Below are 20,037 nucleotides of genomic sequence, written 5' to 3' on the forward strand. Positions count from 1 at the left end.
GTGCCCAATTCTTGTGCTGGTCATCAACTTTACACCCAAAATAAAGTTCTAAGCACTTCTTTACAAGAGGATTAAGTTACCATTCTTGCATTTCAGATTATACTTTTCCCTCACGTAGCAGAATGAATTTGTGATATTCAGACAGATTCAAGGCATTTGTTCTTCTGAATTAACACAAAGTTCCTCAAACTTTTAACAACAGGCAGTCACTTCTAACAATCATCAGAACTCTTGTTGACAAGATGTAAGTGGCAAAACACAAGGTGCTTCTGTGTTCAAGCACAGTTGCCCAACTACCTACTTTCCTAGAGGAAGATTTACGAACAGTCATGTGTCATAATTCCTTGTACATATTTATTATTTTTAAATTTAAATCTTCAGAATATTTAAGTGAAGCCACAGAAGAACAAGGTTGTGTGAAAATTGAACCAACAGCCAAAAACTGATTTAATTTTTTGAATTCAGCCAACACAACTTAGCAAAGCCCATCACACACATTCATTTTAACAAAACGTCTGTTGATCGGTGACAGTAATCTAACCCAACTGATGTAAAAACAATCAAGTATAAGACCATGTCAAAAGCCTTTTTTAAAAAGTTCACTCATATATGATGAAAATAACTAAACTACAGACTAAATATATGCCAATATTGTTCTATACAGTCAAAGTTGCTTATAGCACTTTTACAATTAATTCATGTGCAAGGATGACCACATTCTAACAGGAATCTACAGTTTTTTGTCCTCACCATATGGAAAAGCAAAGCAATGGCAGATGCTTGTTAGCCACAAGAACACGCTATGAAAGTAAATTTTGAAGCTGACTGTGTTACACTTTTGTTTCCATCAATGCATGGCATTCTAGACCCTGGGACAAGGCATTGGGTCCTCATTCCTAAACAGCCACAATACCTCCTCTCCTGTCCAACTCATCTGGCCCTCCCCAACCCAGCAATCCTGGACGTTCACATCCACATCTCTGATGGTTCCTTCCAAACCTCTGTCCAGCAATCCTGGACGTTCACATCCACATCTCTGATGGTTCCTTCCAAACCTCTGTCCATATTAAGTCCACTAACCACCAACAGTACCTTCATTTTGGCAGCTGCCATCCCTTCCACACCAAAAGGTCACTCCCATATAGTCTGGTCTCTCAAGGATGGCACATCCGCAGCTACGAGCTGAAGCTCTTACTAAGGCAGGCAGCATTCCTCAAACCCAGTCCACAGACATGTTTCCATGCCATATTCACACACATCGCTGATACTCTGACCATGCCCAAGCACCAACTGCAAAAGAAACACCCCCCCCCCTCCCCCCCTGCCCGTTATCCACTATCATCCTGCACTGGAACATAACCCTATCTTTCGTCAGAACTTCGATTGTTTATCATTATGCCCACGAATGAGGAACATACAACATCATTATGTCCAGGAACAAGGACCATACTACTTACAAACCTTCCAACCTCTCCTAAAGTGGTATTCCATCAGTAACCCAATCTCCTTGAAGCACAACTACTCCCAACCCCATGCTAGATGGGTCACAACCTTGTGGAAGATTCATGTGCAAGACCTGTCCAATGCACCCTTCCAGTTGTACTCTAGTCTCCTGGCAGGCTTATTCTTTCCCATCAAAGGGAAGGTCATCCATGAAAGCAGTCATGCCATATATCAGCTCTGCAGGAATTTCTGCACAGCATTTTATTTGGGAACAAGCACCAAACAGCCATCCATTCAAATAGATTGCCATTGTCAAATTGTAACCAGGAGTGGATTAACCACCCAGTGGCAGAAATTGCCGTTGAGTACATGTTCGATTCTAATGCTTACTTCACAACCCACGTCATCTGGATCCTTGCCCCCCCACACGCTCCTCCCCACATACCACTTTCTTGGTTTTATATAGATAGACGTTGTCCAAGTGACACGTCCTTCAATCCCCTTATCCTTATCTGAAAACTAGCAAAGTCCTCAATCTTGTTTACAAGACTTTTGCTGAGTCAGTGCTTTTACTATTGAGTTGTTTCTTTTAATCCTTAAATTATTGGCATTGCACCAGAACTTTTCATTACACAATTGAACAGATGTGTTTCATTGCAAATGTTATCCAATGCCTCAGACACTGATGCACAAGAAAATTGCATATTATTGTTATTTTGGCTGTGTCATTAATTATGGCTTTGTTACTGTACCATATACTTAAAAATTATCATCCTTTTTTTCTTTTTTTACATCTGACTGAAATTATACAGCGATTCGTACAGCCTGACTGACAAGTTACTGCTAAGATCCCATAGCATGGCAAGGTGAGGTTTGCAATAAATTACGTGGCTTAAGTGGCAGATATGCTAAACAGGCAGTTGGGTCTGCTAAGAAAGAATTATAGGAAATTCTGCAGGGAAAAAAAAGCTTCAGGTCCAGAAGAATTTGATACTTCTGCACTTTAAACATGGTTCAATTTCATATTTTTAAAACCTACTAATTTCTGACATTACACTGTACCTACAGCCAGATGCCACTTTCAAAATCCAAACATTTCCTTTCCAAAACTCACTAATCATGCTGAGCAACATAATTAAAGGACCATTTTTTCAAAACCTCATAATTGTCTCCTATTGTGATGGAGAAGTTTGAAATTTGGCTCCAAGGTGCCTACAAACTTCCTCTGTAATGGTGCAAAAGCATAGCACACTATGGTGTTACCCTACACTCAATGATACTTCAAACAGCAAGGTCTAAACACATGCGAAAAAAAGACCAGAACTCAGAAGTTCATGTTTCTTGTAAAGCATATTAATGAAGTCACATCAGCAGCAAATTTCTCCCTAATGCCACCGTGGATGTGTCACATGATGGGAATGTCTTCACACACTCTCTCATTCACATTTCACCCCTTCTTTTGACACCTCTGTGATGGAGGTCAAAACCACAAGGCCCATCATTGAAATCAAGAGTTTTCTTGCGGGTGGCTGAGGAAAACACTTCAAACACACCACCGTTCAGAATAGAAATGAAAAACTCTCAGGGGTGGCATAATGGGCATCAATGAAACCACACCTTCACATGGGGTGTTGATTCCCAAGCAGCTCACAGTCGAAAACCACAGTTCGCAGTGGGTAAAGCAACAGGACAACGTTCTTGAAAACCTTGATACTGCTGACACCCCTGGACGTGTCACTCCATCTCTAAGGACATGGTGTGGCTCCATGCACATTGAACATGACCACAGTCCTCTCAAGGGCTGTGTGACAGCAATTTTTTCTCTTGTGTACAGGCTGGAACAACTAGCCATTCAATGTATGGCTCCATGCTCATTGAACATGATCACACTCTTTTCAAGTGCAGTGCAACAGCAATTTTTGCTTTTGTGTACAGCCTGGAACAACTAGGGGCCATTCAATGAAATTTGAGTGTGATCCAAAGCATCATAGGGTGCTTATGCATTTTCAGCCCTCCCACTTCATGAATAAAGTGGGGCCGGGTGCCACCAAGGGTGTTGCTGAACTGGGTGGGATTTGGGGGGAGGGGAAGTGTTTTAGAGGGACCCTTTGCTGTTTTATTCCTGCATGTATCTAACGTCAGCAAGCAACCCCCCCCCCCCCTCCCACCCCTCCAGTGATCATGCAACAGGAGGCTGAAAATGCATAATCACATTTTGCTGTTTTGTACCACGTTAAAATTTCAACAAATGGCTGTGAATGGTCCCTAGGGGTTCCTACTCGTGTATGAGAGCAAAAGCTGCAGTCACACTACACTCCAAAAGTGTATGATCATGTTCAATGGGGATGCAGCCCCATAGTGTCCTTAGAGAAGAGTTGAAACGTCCGGGGATGTCAGCAGTGTCACAGGTTGTCAAGAATGTTGCCCTGCTGCTCATGGCACTGCAAACTGTTGTTTTCAGCCATGAAATGTGTGGCAATCAGTGCCCCAAGAAAAGGGGTGGTTTCATCAATGCCCTTTATGCCCCCCTCCCCCGAGAGGCCTTTTTGTGTCAACTGAGCAGTGGTGCATCTGAAATGGATGTCACATTTCTGACCTCCATCACAGAGGCATCACAAGATGGTGCGAAGTGTGGATGAGAGGGATTATGACGACCTTCCCATCATGTGACACATTCATAGGGGCATTGGGTAGAATTGTGGTGAAATTTGGTGCCAATGTGACATCATTAACCCAACTTACACTACACATGAACTTCTGAGGTCTGGCCTTTTTCCCTGATGTGTCGACACTTTGCTGTTTGTAGCATCGTCGAGCTTGGGAGTGACATCACAGAGTGCCGTAGTTTTGCATTTGAACTTCTGTAACACAACAGGAGACAATTACAGAGTTTTGAAAATGTGATTCTTTTATTCTGTTGTGCAATTATATCTTCCTGTCCCACAAATCCCAAATTAAATAGTACCTGTAGGTCCATTTAACTGATTAATTGGACTATTTGTAGTCTGGACGTTCTTTCAGTTAATTTAACATGTACTCTATACGTCAATGACACTATTTAGAAATGGACACCATAAGACAAATAAATTACAGTTAGTCAGTCACATGTAGTTCAGTCTAATTGTGGGATGTTTACAATGATTAATAAGTCATATATTTCATCTTAATTTCCAACAGTGTTAAATAAGAAATTAGAGTTTTACCTTAGTTTGAGATGATGAAGTGAACATCTTTTCTCAAGCCAATTCAACTTACTAAGATATGCATTATAACTTTTGTCGCATGTATGCCATAATGTAAGAGTTTTATCCAAATATAAATGTGCTACTGTATAGTATGCTTTAAAATCTTCACTCAAGATCTTCTTTGCTTTAGTGACTATTTTTTCACCCTCAGAAAGTGGAAGCCATTCAGCAACTTGCAGTCCTGTAACATGAGAGTTAAGTTACCATAGAAAATATAAATGTTTCATTTCACTTTGAACTATACATTGGTAACCCAGAGCATTTTAATCACCTCTCTATTACAGTACTGAAGCAGTTAAGGTGACGTGGAAGTTATGTGACAGCAAGAAAAGTGTACAACACATGCTAGGGATACCGAGAAATTATTTGGTTGATTCCACTGGGGGCCGAACCGCACAATAACGCTGGGTTTAGTGTGGGGCAGCAGTGGGGTGAGTGGACTGCTGTAGCCTGTTGTGGGGTTGTGAACCACTGAGGGCTACGGCGAGGACCAAACTGTATCCCAAAAACCATGGTAGAGCTGACCATTTGTGATATCAGAAAGAGAGGACTGTTTTTTTGCCTGTAAGAGCACGAAGATATCGCCTTATTACTGCATGGTAACTGGCATCTGACCCCGCAGCATCCAGTGTACTTTTTTATCGAGGCAAACGGTGTACAGAAGTCTTCGGTAAAGTGGCTTTTATTGTTGGAGACCTGCTGTATGTGTACCTCTGATGTAACTTCACAGAAGGGAACGTCTAGACTGAAGTTGTCAGCATGCCACTTGGATGGTCAAACAGTGGGCAAATGTTCTTTTCACAGATGAGCCCTGACATTGTCTGGAGAGTGATTTTCGACAGCTTCGCATCTGGAGGGAATGTGCAACTCGACTTCAGGACCCAAATACCGTGAGAAGAGACCGATATCGAGAAGAATCCCTAATGATGTGGGCAGGGATTATGTTAACCACAAAAACAGCTCTTCATGGAATTATACGGATGAATAGGCAAGGTTTAACTGTTGTCAGGTATTGTGACGAGATCTTAGGATTTCATGTGTGGTTTTTGCGAAGTGCTGTGGGCCAGACTTTGTACTGATGGACGATAATGCTTGACTTCATAGAGTAAAGATGGTTGCTGTTTTCTTGGAAACAGAAGATACTGCACCCATGGCAGGGCCTGCTCACTCTCCCGATGGAATCCCATAGAGCACGTCTGGAATGCATGGGGGACAGGTTGCATTAGGTAAGCTTTCACCAATAACTCTTCAAGACTTGCGAGCAGCTCTGCAGGAGGAATGGGCATTATTGCCCCAACATGAGATTGATGACATCATTCACAGTATGGCTCACACCCCGTACTAAGCACATTAATCAGTAGTCAGAAAGTGTGTGCAAGTCCATTAAGTTGGAAAAAATTACGAACATTTTTATCTAGCACTGAGCATGTAGTTTTTTACATTCTGTATTCTTTACACTGTTTCTGCTTTACTATCACCTGTGTATATTGTTTTGTGACAAAATAAACACAACCTTGCAAAATTTATGTTTGTTGCTTTAATTTTGGACACCAGTGTATATGCAAACATCACAAGCACAAAATGAAGAGAGGGAGAAAGTATATGAGGATACTGAATGGGTAATTTAGTATGTAAAGGGAGTTACTGTGGTCTACAGTCCGAAAACTGGTTTGATGTAGCTCTCCATGTTACTCTATTCTATGCAAGACTCTTCATCTCCAAATAAATTCTAAAATGTACATCCTTCTGAATCTGCTTACTGTATTCATCTCTCGTTCTCCCTCTATGATTTTTATCATGGACACTTCCCTCCAATACTAAATTGGGGATGCCTTGATGTCTCAGAATGTGCCTTACCAATGATCCCTTGCTCTAGTCAGGCTGGCCACAAATTTCTTTTCTCCCCAATTATATTCAGTACCTCCTAATTAGTTCCACAATTTACCCATCTAACCTTCGGCATTCTTTTGCAGCACCACATTTGAACAGCTTCTATTCTCTTTTTGTATAAAATGTTCATTGACTATGTTTTGTTCCACACAAGGCTATACTCCAGACAAATACTTTCAGGAAAACTTCCTAACACTACATCTGATGTTGACAAATTTGTCTTTGTCAGAAATGCTTTTCTTGCCATTTTATATCTGCTCTACTTTGGCCATCATCAGTTATTTTGCTGCCCAAATAACAACACTCACCTACTACTTTACATGTCTCGTTTTCTAACCTAATTCTCTCACAATCACCTGATTTTATGTGACTACATTTCATTATCTTTGTTTTGCTTTTGTTGATGTTCATCTTATATCCTCTTTTCAAGAAACTGTCCGTTCCATTCAGCTACTCTTCTCAGTCCTTTGCTGTCTCTGAGGTTTCCCAGTGACATTGTAATTCTTCAAAGATTGTTTCCTCTCCCTTCCTTTAATTCCTACCCCAAATTTACCTTTGCCTTTACAGCTTGCTCAATGCATGTACCGAATAACATTGGCAATAGGCTACAACCCTGTCTCACTCTCTTCTCCTTCACAGCTTCACTTTCATGCCCCTCAACTTTTATAACTGCAATTTGGTTTCTGTATAAGTTTAAATAGTCTTTTGCTCCCTGTATTTTACCCCTGGTACCTTCAGGGTTTCAAAGAGAGCATTCCAGACAACACTGTAAAAAGTTTTCTCTAAGTCTACAAATGCTATAAATGTAGGTTTGCCTTTCCTTAACGTATCTTCTAAGATACGTCGTAGGGTCAGTATTGTCTCTAAACAGATTTTCCCCGAGGTTGGCTCCTACCAGTTTTTCCATTCTTCTGTACAGAATTTGTGTTAGAATTTTGCAGCCGTAACTTATCAGACTGATAGATCAGTAACATTCACATCTATCACCACCTGCTTTCTTTGGAATTGGAATTAATGTAAAGGAGATGACAATTTATAGTCATGGAGGACTGGAATGCATTTGTAGGGGAAGGAGTAGAAGAAATGTTTACAAGAGAATATGCACTTGGTAGAAGGAATGAGAAAGGAGAAAGACAATTGGGTTCTGCAATGAATTTCAGTTAGTAATAGTTAATAGTCTGCTCAAGATTCACAAGAGGAGCAGGCATATTTGGAAAATGCCACGAGAACAAAGAGGATTCCAATTAGATTGCATCGTGGTCGGGCAGAGATTCCGAAATCAGATATAGGACTGTAAGGTGTATCCAGGAGCAGATATACACTCAGATTATAATTAAGTAACGATGACAAATAGGTTGAAGTTTGTGCATTGGTTCTTCCTGACTAATCTCTCAAAGAGGTGGGATACGGAAATATTAAGGAATCACAAGATATGCTTCAAGTTCTCTTCGGAGGCTATGGGTACTGTGATAACGTATAGCTCAGTAGACAATTCAGAGGAAAGGACATCTCTAAACAGAGCAGTCATAGAAGTTGGAAAGGAAAACATACGTACAAGGAAGGTAATTGTAACCAAACCATAGGTAACAGAAGATATACTTCAGTTGAGCAACAAAAGGAGGACATACAAAAAACTCAGGAATAGTGAAGTACAAATCACTTAGGAATGAAATAAATAGGAAGTTTAGGGAAGCTATGACGAAATGGCTGCATGAAAAATGCAAAGAAATCTAAAGAGAACTGATTATTGGAAGGACTGATTCAACATACAGAAAAGTTGAAACAACCTTCAGTGAAACTAAAAAACAAGGGCTGTAACATTAAGAGTGCGATGGGAATCCCACTGTTAAATGCAGAGAAGAGAGCGGATAGGTGGAAAGAGTACACTGAAGACCTCTGAGAGGGGAGGTCTTCTCTGATGAAGACATACAGAAGTCAATATTAGAATCAGAATTTAAAAAAGCTTTGGAAGACTTAAGGTCAAATAAGGCAGAAAGGATGGACAACATTCCATTGGAATCTCTAAAATCATTGGGGAAGGTGGCAATAAAAACAACTATTCACATTGGTGTGTAGAAAGTATGAGACAGGCAATATACTCGTCAGACTTTTGGAAGAAGATCATTCACACAATTCTGAAGATTGCAAGAGTCAACAATTTCAAAAATTATTGAACAATCTGCGTAACAATTCATGCATCCAAGTTGCTGACAACAATAACATACAGAAGAATGGAAACAAAAATCAGACGAAAAGGTAAAGGCACCAGAGAGGAAGTTCTAACGTAGTGGTTGATAATGAAAGCAAGACAGAAGTAAATTCAAGACACGTTCATAGGATCTGCTGACATGCAAAAAGTATTTGAAGCTGTAAAATGGTGCAAGACATTCGAAATCATGAGAAAAGTAGGGGTAAGCTGTAGGGATAGACAGGTAACATACAACATATACAAGAAACAAAAAGGAACAATAAGTCTGGAAGACTAAGAACGAAGTGCTCATATTAAAAATGATGTAAGATAGGAATGTAATCTTTCACCCCTACTGTTCAACCTATATATCGAAGCAATGACAGAAATAAAAGAAAAGCTCAAGAGTGGGGTTAAAATTAGGGTGAAGGGATATCAATGATAAGATTTGCTGATGACGTTGCTATCCTCAATGAAACTGAAAAAGAACTGCAAGATGTACTGAATGAACAGTCTAGTGAGTACAGAACAGGGGCTGCAAGTAAATCAGAATTGTTGATTATGAAGTAGATGAAGTTAAGGAAATCTGCTCCCTTGGAAGCAAAAGAATCCATGATGGTTGGTGCAAGGAGCACACAAAAAAGGCATTCCTGGATGAGAGTAGTCTGCTAGGATCAAACATAGGCATTAATTTGAGGAAGAACTTCCTGAGAATGTGTTTTTGGAGCACAGCATTGTACTGTAGTGAAACATGGACTGTGGGAGAAATGGAATATAAGACTCCAAGTTGGTTTGTTGGTAGGGGAAGGGGACTAAACTGCGAGATCATTGGACCTACAATCTACGATGGCCAAAACCAACGGAGGAATAACATAAACAGCAGAGTCCAGTCAAGTGGAAGACAAAACAGGCAAACAGAGACGTTAAAGGAGCACTGGGGAAGCAGGAAGCCTAAAGAACAGGAGTGGTGCAGTTGGAGGAGGGGGGGGGGGGGGGGAGCAGAAGTGCCCCATAAATGCTACGTGCATTGGGGCAACAGCACAGCCACCAACCCTCCTGATCTCCACACCGTACCACAATTACACCACAATGGGGAAAGCACCAGAGGAAGGAGAAAACAGAAAAGAGGAAACAAAATGGCACAAAAGACCAGACAAAATGTAAGGAATGGGGATGGGGAGAACCCAGCCAGTGTGCAGCCAAGGCCAAGGCCTCCACAACCAACGCCTAGGCTAACTGAGGGACGCCAATTCCAGAGGGAAATTCAGGTACCTAAACCTAGGAAGAAAAAATCACTTTTGTGAAGAAAACTGAGGACAGACCTAACCATGCGAGGGTGATCCACTAACACCCGGGACAAGGAACGTGGGAGGGCATATTTAGTGTGAAGGGTCAAAAGGTATGGGCAGTCCAGCAAAATATGGACCACCTAAAGGGGGATTCTCAGCTACGGGAGGGGGGGACCTCACTGTGGAGCAAAAAAAATCATGGGTCAACCTAATACGGCCGATAGGAAGAGTGCAGAGGATGGTAGATCCCTGCTAGAGGTAGAGGGAAGACCATCACATGGAGGGCATCTCCTTGATTGTATGAAGTTTACTAAACAGGAAGATAGCCCCCCCAAGAGTCGGTCCATGACTGAGCAAAATGAGATTTGACATAAAGTCGAAAATCTGCCCCTGGAGGGGTCATGGAGAATGGGAGGTAGGTGGTCGCCATCCCAGTCAGACAACTGGAAAGTTCATTATCCGGGATATCCACGTGGCCGGGAACCCAACAGAAATCAACTGAACAAGACCATAGCCAAGATCTGCGAGAAGTGGCAGGAAAAACAGTGAGCGAGACCCTGAATGCCTCTCATTGAATCTCTACATAACAAAAAAACAATGGCATCCTGAAACTCCCATAAGAGCAGGCACAACAAACAGCAGAACACCACTGGAGCAATGGTGGCTTTCGGAAACCAGAAGAGATCCATCCAAATCAGGAGCGGAGGAGCTAACCAAGAGGGGGCAGGCGGGGGGAGTTGGGAGAGAACATGGGGAAGAGGACAAGGAGGGGAGATGGAAATTTCGGTGGAGAGAAGCAGGGCGGAGCCCAACCAGTGAACCCACCCAAGAGCGGGCAGAAGGTGGGCGATGACCAGAAGAACAGTAAAAGACGGTTAAGCAGGGGACAGCAGATAGTGATGGCACAGGAAGCATAGTGATGGCACAGGAAGCCAGGAGGTGGAGTTGCCAAACCGAAATGGGGAGGGATCCTAGTGTCAACCAGACGACTATCAACAGGAATAGTGCGAAAGGCACTGGTGGCCAAACAAATACCATGATTTTGACCCAGGTCCAAGAAAAGTAGTGCGGAAGGGGCAGCCGAACCACAAAATTGACAACAATAGTCCAGACAGGTTAGAACTAAAGCCCCATAAAGGTGGAGAAGGGTCGACGATTTGCACCTCAAGAGGTGTGGGTAAGGAAGCAAAGGACAATGAGTTTACGAAAACAACCAACCTTCAGAAGGCTTATCTGGGACAACCAAGTGAGCTTGTTATCAAAAAGAAGACCCAAGAAATAGAACTGGGGGACTATGGTCAGGTACTGGGCATTGAGGTAGAGCCTCGGATCACGATGGACCATAGCACAGCAACAGAAATGTACCACCCTTGACTTAATGGGGGAGAACTGAGAACTGTGTGACAACATTGATGCGGAAGTGGACCGGATGGCACCCTGGAGTTGCCGTTCTGTGGAGGCCACCGAGTGGGAGCTAGCCTAAATAGAGAAATCATCCACTGGGATGCCCAAAAGCCCAACGGGGGTCACAAGTCCATTTATAGCAATAAGGAAAAGGAGGAAACTTAATAAGGAGCCCTGAAGAATGCCATTCTCCAAGGTCTGTGGAGAGCTGAGAACAGTACCATCCTGAACTCTGAATGACTGGTTGGACAGGAACTGGTGAATAAAAATCGGGAGGGGCGGGGGGCATAAGACCCCGTTCATGGAGTATAAGTAGGATGTGATGACACCAAGCTGTGTTGCATGCCTTACAAAAATCAAAGAAAACTGCAACAAGATGGAGGCACTGAGAAAAGGCCAGTGGTGTAACCTGGCCATCAGGAAGTGGGAAAGGAACAAGATAATCAATGGGAAGTGATCACTATCGCAGAAGTCATCATCCTGCGACCAGTGTAAAGGAGAAAGAAGGGGAGGGGAAGTGAGCAAAAGATAATTGGCAGAGAAATTGCTGTATGCAGCACTAAAATGAGTAAGGAAAATAAACACTATGGAGACGGTTTGTGGTTCACAAGAAACTGATCAATAAGGAGCCCCTGGCTGGATGAAGAAGCACTGCCCCAGAAATTGATTGGAATTAAAACTCCCACAAAGGAGGAAGGGAGAGGGGAGTTGCTGGAGGAGGGCAGTTAGGGCAGCAGGTGGAGGTGGCCTGTTAAGAGAGAGACTGAGACTGCAAACTGTGACCTCAAAGTCCTAGTGGACCCAAATGGCAACTGCCAGAAAACAGGTATTACTGCGCATGCACAGCTATGATGACATAGAAAGCCTGTATGTTCGTATGTATAAAGCATTAAGCGATCTTACATTACATCATAAGAGAAACAGGAGTTTAGAGGATACTCCAAGAACATCGGAATTTTGTAAGCCACACTAAAAACCATAATTTGGCTTAAAGTGCACATTCATATGTCCTGATTTACAATTAAGTATGTCCCAACCTGATATGAAGCTTTTCAGTGTGGTTTTCAGGATGTAAATTTTCGTGGAGTACCAGTACTGTATTATCTCATGTTTGGTTCTTTATTATGACATAATGCCAAACATGTCAGAAGATGAAAACATGCACTTGAAATTCAGTGAACAGTTGAAACCAGCCAATAGTGTGGTGACAGCCTCAGCAGAAAAAGATTAATGAAAGGCAAATTTCTTTAGCAAACTGACAAAAATGCAAGATGATTAATGCTTGACTGCCAAAAACATGGAAATAAAATCAGAAAACTGAAACTAGTAGCCTAGCCTTTTATAATTATGCAGACTGTATTTTAATTCACTTGGTAGCTCCCGGTCACAGAAATCCGTCTTGTTTTCACTTGACTTGAGAGCTGTAAATGAAGAGGAAACAGCAAAATCACTAAATGTAAACATGGACTAAGTGGAGACTGCCCTCCTCACCACTACAACTCAGACTGATCTGCACATGTACGAATCTGGCAGCTTGGGCGAACCAGAAAATTTTTTCCGGTTAGCCTCTGCATTTCTCAGAAATAGGCACAGATAGAAAAGTGCAGTTTGCGGCATAATGTTTTTCTACATCTAGGTTTCTAGTAGCCACTTAACTGAGTTCAGAGTGTCAAGGTGACCATATTTTCTAGAGTCAAATTTGGGACAGATTGAAAAATTTTGATATTACAAAAAAATTCTGAAGCAAGAGTGATAAATGCAAACTATGACTTTAATTTTTAACAAAAAGTACATTAATTTGTATTTTGTTAGTACTTCCTAAGATGGAGGATTGCAAGCAGGCATAAATTATTTATCAGTGCTGTAAATTTTCTTCAGCATGTCTGTATTCTTCAACATTCCTTGAGTTTCATACTAATTCACTCTAGTCACTAACATTGCCTCTGTAGTTTCTACAACAAACTGTTACTTTGTCACTGCTCCATACTGTACTCATTTGGGAAGATACCCTTTCATTCCGATTCAGGTGAAAAGAACATACAATTCGGGATAAATCATTTCATAATTGTTAAATCGCAAACAAACAGGTGTCTAGAATTACTTTTGAAAAAAAAAAATCAGGACAGAGCTTGAATAATCTAGCCGTTACGAAAAAGGGGGGATAGGGGGGGATGGCTGGTCACCTTAAATAGATGCACCATCTGTAGCCCACAGGTTATCTAACCAGTATTCCAGTTCCATGTCCAGTCTAGGATGTCCTCATTAAAGTGTCGTATCGCTGCTCTGATGCGAGCTCACAGTTTGTGCAAGTCCTGGCCACAGGAAAAAATGTAATTGGGTTCTGTAGGACACGGGTATCAGATCTGGTCTGTACAAAGCATTCCACACACTGTGCCAACTGCTGGAGGGTGTTAAGTCAATCACTAACATGGGAAAATGAGAAAAAAACAGCTTTAGGTGTGTGTGTGTGTGTGTGTGTGTGTGTGTGTGTGTGTGTGTGTGTGAACATTATGCCACAAACTGGATCTTTCTACCTATTCCCATTGCTAAAATATACATAATCAAAGTTGTAAAGACAATTTTGGAACACATGCTATGTGTTGAAGAATCTATCTATAGTTAGGTTCTCTTTTAAAACTTTTAACTAAGGTTTATTATCATCCATATTCCAATCAATAGTTTTCCACAGGCATGAAGAAAGGTCCAGGTTTACCCCAGACAGTTGTGTAAAAATCCCTCCAGCACACCTATATACCCTCTCAAAATTGGGACCAATCCGGGGAAATCAGGACATATTGCAGCCATAGTAGGAGGTGCAAATGTGAGCTCAATGGTTTCCTTTAGGATCTATGAAGAAGAAAGGAATCTTGCCTCATTTTAGCGACAGTTATTCAGTTTTATACACAATGTGTGATGATACACACAAATGCAAAATCATTTGAATATTTGTGTGGAAGGTAAATATTTTGTACAGAAAACTACATCACCAGCTACATACGTATGCTCCACTTCTACAGTTCTACAGGTAGTGTGATAACTATTAAAAATTCACAAGCACAAATTTTAAGGACTATCTATATGGTGTTATAAATCTGTATGGGGCTAGGAGAGATTATTTAATGTTTATTAGTCCATTTTGAAACTTTGTTATATTAAAAAAATTTTCTATTGAAGTAGTTATTTTCTGCTTTTTAGTCTTTTGTGTGTAGAATTTTTCAGTTGATTTCAAACACTTTGACGAAATTACAGCAGGACATGTGGTAAACTGTGTGTTTATCGCAGTTTTTCTTCAAATGAAATATATAGGGTGATTCAAAAAGAATACCACAACTTTAAACATGTGTATTTAATGAAAGAAACATAATATAACCTTCTGTTATACATCATTACAAAGAGTATTTAAAATAGTTTTTTTCACTCAAAAACAAGTTCAGAGATGTTCAATATGGCCCCCTCCAGACACTCGAGCAATATCAACCCGATACTCCAACTCGTTCCACACTCTCTGTAGCACATCAGGCGTAACAGCTTGGATAGCTGCTGTTATTTCTCGTTTCAAATCATCAATGGTGGCTGGGAGAGGTGGCCGAAACACCACATCCTTAACATACCCCCATAAGAAAAAATCGCAAGGAGTAAGATCAGGGCTTCTTGGAGGCCAGTGATGAAGTGCTCTGTCACGGGCTGCCTGGCGGCCGATCCATCGCCTCGGGTAGTTGACGTTCAGGTAGTTACGGACAGATAAGTGCCAATGTGGTGGCGCTCCATCCTGCTGAAATATGAATTGTTGTGCTTCTTGTTCGAGCTTAGGGAACAGCCAATTCTCTAACATCTCCAGATACTGTAGTCCAGTTACAGTAGCACCTTCGAAGAAAAAGGGATCAAAAACTTTATTGGCTGAAATGGCACAGAAAACGTTCACCTTAGGCAAGTCACGTTCATACTGAGTTGTTTCTCGCGGATTCAAAATGCACGCTGAACAACTGTCGTCGATTCACTTCTGCCGTACTCGATAACACAAAAAGCTTTCTGTTGAGCGGTCGCCATCTTAGCATCAACTGACGCTGACGTCTAGTCAACAGCGCCTCATGCGAACAAATGTACAACTAAATGAAACTTTATAGCTCCCTTAATTCACCGACAGATAGTGCTTAGCTCTGCCTTTTGTCGTTGCAGAGTTTTAAATTCCTAAAGTTGTGGTATTCTTTTTGAATCACCCTATATATTGCTTCCTCATAGGCATACCTTGTGAGAAGACTGTGAATGTAAAAACTACAGTGAATCAAGCTGACAGGAAAGCTTTACAGAAATAGTTCTTACATGCAAAACATTTGCAACTGGACCAAGAAAACGGGGAAATAGCAATGGTACACCAACTACCTACTCTCCGTCAGACACCAGAAAAAAAAAAAAAAAAGAGAGAATTAATACTGCATCTTCATTCCGTCTGAGTTAAGTTGAAAGTTTCAAGTCTTTAGTTCATCAAAAAGATAGTTAAAAATCTATTGCAAAATTTATACCAGACAGACAGACCAAAAAAACAAAGTACTGTCCACCACTCACCAGACTCAAAAGTGAGTTAATATTATAGTATCATCCACCTCTAAGCTATGTTGAAAGTTTCAACTCTCTAGCATATCAGGAAATTACTTTAAAATTAACTTCAAAATTTGTACCAAAAAAGCAGACAAGAAACTGACCTAATAAAAACATGTTAAAAAGTGATTGTTGATTTATATATACACAAATTTACAGTGTAGCACCAGATACCAAACTTTTAAAACCAACCAAAAATTGATATTTAATGCCACAAGTATGAAAATTCGTATTTCAGCAAGTAAATACATACATTTTGAATGTACTTTATTGTTAGAAATATACTTTTTAGCCACATCTCCTTGAAATAAGATACTTTATTTGTCTCTTAAAAAAGTTGTCAGCCCTAATCATGTTTCATGTATAAGCAAAAAGACTGAAAAACTATGTAAATAAAATCACTCAAACTATTGAGAGAGTGGAAACATCACATAACAGCTGAAACCGATGGTGACTTGTTTCAGTCAGTTGCCTATAATGGAGTGAAACCACTCAAATCCAATGAGTGAATGAAAACATTCACATAACGGCCGCAACTGATGGATACTTGTTTCAGTTGGTTGTCTTACGTTGAATGAAACCACTCAAACACAGTGAGTGAATGAAAACATTCATGGAGCTGACATGACCACTGAGACTTGTTTCATTTGACTCCGGGGGGGGAGGGGGGGGGGGGGGGACAACAATGAAAAAAATTGACCAACTGACTGTTAAAAACAGAAGTATATTGAAAATTATGTAAGGAATGAGGTGCTTCTCCCCAGAATTGGTGAGGAAAGGAATGTATGGAAAACACTGATACGAAGAAGAGGCAGGATGATATGACATCTATTAAGACAACAGGGAATAACTTCCTTGGTACTGGAAGGAGCTGTACAGGGCAAAAACTGAACTGGAAAACAGATATTGGAATACATCCAGCAAAGTAGTGTTTCCAATGGTAGAGCAGCTGACTGCTCCCAAGTTTTTGTTACCATCCCATTATTTTGTTTGATTTGTTGGCGACTGTCTATTCTCACAGACTCTTTTGTTTGATATTCCTCCAGGGATCAGTTTCTAAGTTAATCTACACAATTTTTTTTCCATTGTTCCTTTTTTGTTTTCCAAGAAGGCAGTGATGTTGGACACTGAGGTCTAGAGCAAAGTCAATGTTCTAACTCGTCCCAGGGGTGTTCCACAGGGTTGATAGTGGGGACCAGCCCATTTCAGGAATGTTATTATCCACAGACCATTGCCTCATAGGTGCTGCTCTATGACAGGATGCACTGTCAAGCTTATACAATCAATCATCATCTCCAAACTGTACCTCTACACACACAGCACACAATGATGTAAAATGTTTTCATGTCCTACCGCATTTGGCTGGTGGCACTTTGAAACTCACAAGTGATTCTTACTACTGACTTCATGCAATTTTTTTACAACCACTCTCTGCAATGCTTAACAATCCCTTTCCATCAGTATACATTGTAACAGGACATCCTCTTCTAGCATTACTTTTCCTCAACAGTAGTTGTAGATATCAATATTTTTTAAATTTTGGACAGGTCAAGATTATTTCTGAAAACTATCATATAATTTTATACACAGTATATTATATTTCAAGCTAATATTTATGAAAATGAATTACTTTATAAATGTTGTAATCAATAAGTACTAGTTCTGAACGTACAGTTAAAATTATTTTTTTAGACACATTTGACATTACGAATTATTGGCACACTTAAAATTTCTATTATTAATTACGCAATGCTGTACTGGTTACTATGTTTATTTCTGGCTTCATTTATGAAATAATAATCGAAAGTAATAATGTAACAGAACATAGTAGAAATTCATTTGTTAAGAAAGATTGTAAACCTTTTTGGAATATGGTTTTTTCCGCAGAGTGTGAGATCCGTAAGCATGCCTTTGATGTGATCAGACGTATTTTTGTATTTTGTGCAAACACTGTAATTTCAGCTTTGTTAATGTGAGAAATCAAAAGACTGTATGATATACTGAAATGTGACAAAATATATTAACGTAATCAGAGCTCGAACGGAAAGATTTAGGTGTCACGCGCCATTCGAGAGTGGAATGGTAGGGAAGTAGCATAAAAATGGTTTGATGAACCTTCTGCCAGGCACTTAAGTGTGAATTGCAGAGTAACCATGTAGATGTAGAACAACAAAAATTCTGCAACAACAATCTTCCAATTTATTTTGATCAATCCAACCACGAGGATCTAAAATGTGACATTTTCAGCTTTAAGAATCAGACCCCTAGACAAGAAGAACTGAAGCTAACTCCACATGACGAGCTAAGTAAACTATGAAGTTTATTGTAATCTTCGCTCCTCTCAGATCTTCATAAAAGACTAATGTGGACAATAGATGGAATTAGGAAGGAGGGGGTAGATTACAACACGAGCTGCCTGATCTTCTTTATCTGTGTTGTTCCTTTGTGTTCATGGCCAATCAACAGTACTCTAATACGTGGTTCCTACTGGACAAGAAGGGTTGGTGACTCAACTGCTTGGATCTAAAGATGATCCAGAGCGAATGAAACACCTAATCTAATTAGAAATGTGCATCCGAGACAAAACATTAAATGAGAGTTATCTTAAAGTAAAAAATAAGTTGCATGATATTACAGATAACTTTGTAATCTACACGATGTATGGTACTGTATACAAGGTGTTACAGAAGGACAGTTTAAAAATTTCAGAAATTGTAGATGATGAAATTCAGAACATTTTGCAGTACAAACCCCATAGACAGAAATGTGATATTAAGTTTCTGCAGCACTGTGCACTTTCCATGTATTCAGCAGGCACAATAAACACCAGAATACTGTATTTTGGTAAAAGTTTATTGACAGCAGAGTACAATCAATTATGGTAAACCAAATTTGTGATTTCACTACTGTACAGTAAATGTTCAATGTGACGACTACCAACTTAATTACATAAAGAGCAGCGACAAACTATGTTATCTCTGATTCTCTGCAAGATACTGTGTTGCCCTCTGATGGTATCAAACACAGTAAAGATATGCTCAATAAGCTCAGAGTGTTCACAATGGCGCTGAATACACAAGAGGCTTTACATAACCCCAGAGGAAAAAGTCAACAGGGATGAGGTCAAGGGAGCGCACAAGTGTAGAGACTGGGCATCCTCTTCCAATTACTCTCAGCCTGAAGCCATGTATGAGCAATGCCCTGCCTCAATGACCCAGGTGCGCTGGAGCACTACCATTCTGAAACAACAAAATGGTGCACAGCTGTAATGGAACGTCCTGTAGAAATTAAGGCACGACACTATCCAGAAAGTTCAAAAACCATGCACTATTCAAAAGACCTGGTAAGATGCGAGATCCAGATGAGTTATCTCCAAGAATTCCCACCCAAATATTCACTGAGAATCTCACCTGGTAACTTCTAGTAGAAATAGTGTATTACTATAGAAACTTTATTTTGCATTTCCGGCTACATATATGTCACAGAGATCTGGCAAACTATATTTCACATGGCACTCAGGTGGTCGGTGGCTGTGCATCACAACAAGAAGACTGAAGCTACACCACACCTACTGTAGAAATTATGGTCTTATAATGAAATAATGAATGTTGTGTATATCTTTAACAGTGTAGTCCCCTCTTGGCCGTCCTCGACTGAATTTCACTTTCAAAGAATAAGTTAAAACATTTTATTACATGGCCAATCTCCTTATATCACTGGCACCCATAAACCAAGGCACCCATAAACCAAGTTAAAGTGTTTTTTGGAGAAGAACAAATAATCATTAACTGATGCCTACAATCTTATTTAACAAAGAGGAAGACAATTTCAGTTGTTTTTGTTATTGAATTCTACTTAACTGGTTAATGTACAAAGAAATTATAATTATTCGGGTTTTAGAAGTGCTAAATCAGTTGTGTATCACTGGTCTTTTCATACTTTGACGACATAAATTTACAACAGAATGTTTTGGTATTTCAAG

General features: G+C 40.3%; 1 protein-coding gene across 4 annotated transcripts in view; it reads right to left on the bottom strand.

Annotated features, from left to right (window-relative positions):
* Positions 1-20,037, bottom strand: part of LOC124804764 — a 130,885-nt gene that overhangs the window by 28,282 nt on the left and 82,566 nt on the right. For all 4 annotated transcript variants that reach the window (XM_047265077.1, XM_047265078.1, XM_047265075.1 and 1 more), the window contains one exon: positions 4,647-4,869. In XM_047265077.1, the coding sequence (XP_047121033.1) occupies positions 4,647-4,869 (223 nt within the window). The remainder of the gene's footprint in view (positions 1-4,646; positions 4,870-20,037) is intronic.

This window comes from Schistocerca piceifrons, chromosome 7 (genome assembly GCF_021461385.2).
Source record: "Schistocerca piceifrons isolate TAMUIC-IGC-003096 chromosome 7, iqSchPice1.1, whole genome shotgun sequence".
In the NCBI taxonomy this organism is placed as follows: Eukaryota; Metazoa; Arthropoda; class Insecta; order Orthoptera; family Acrididae; genus Schistocerca; species Schistocerca piceifrons.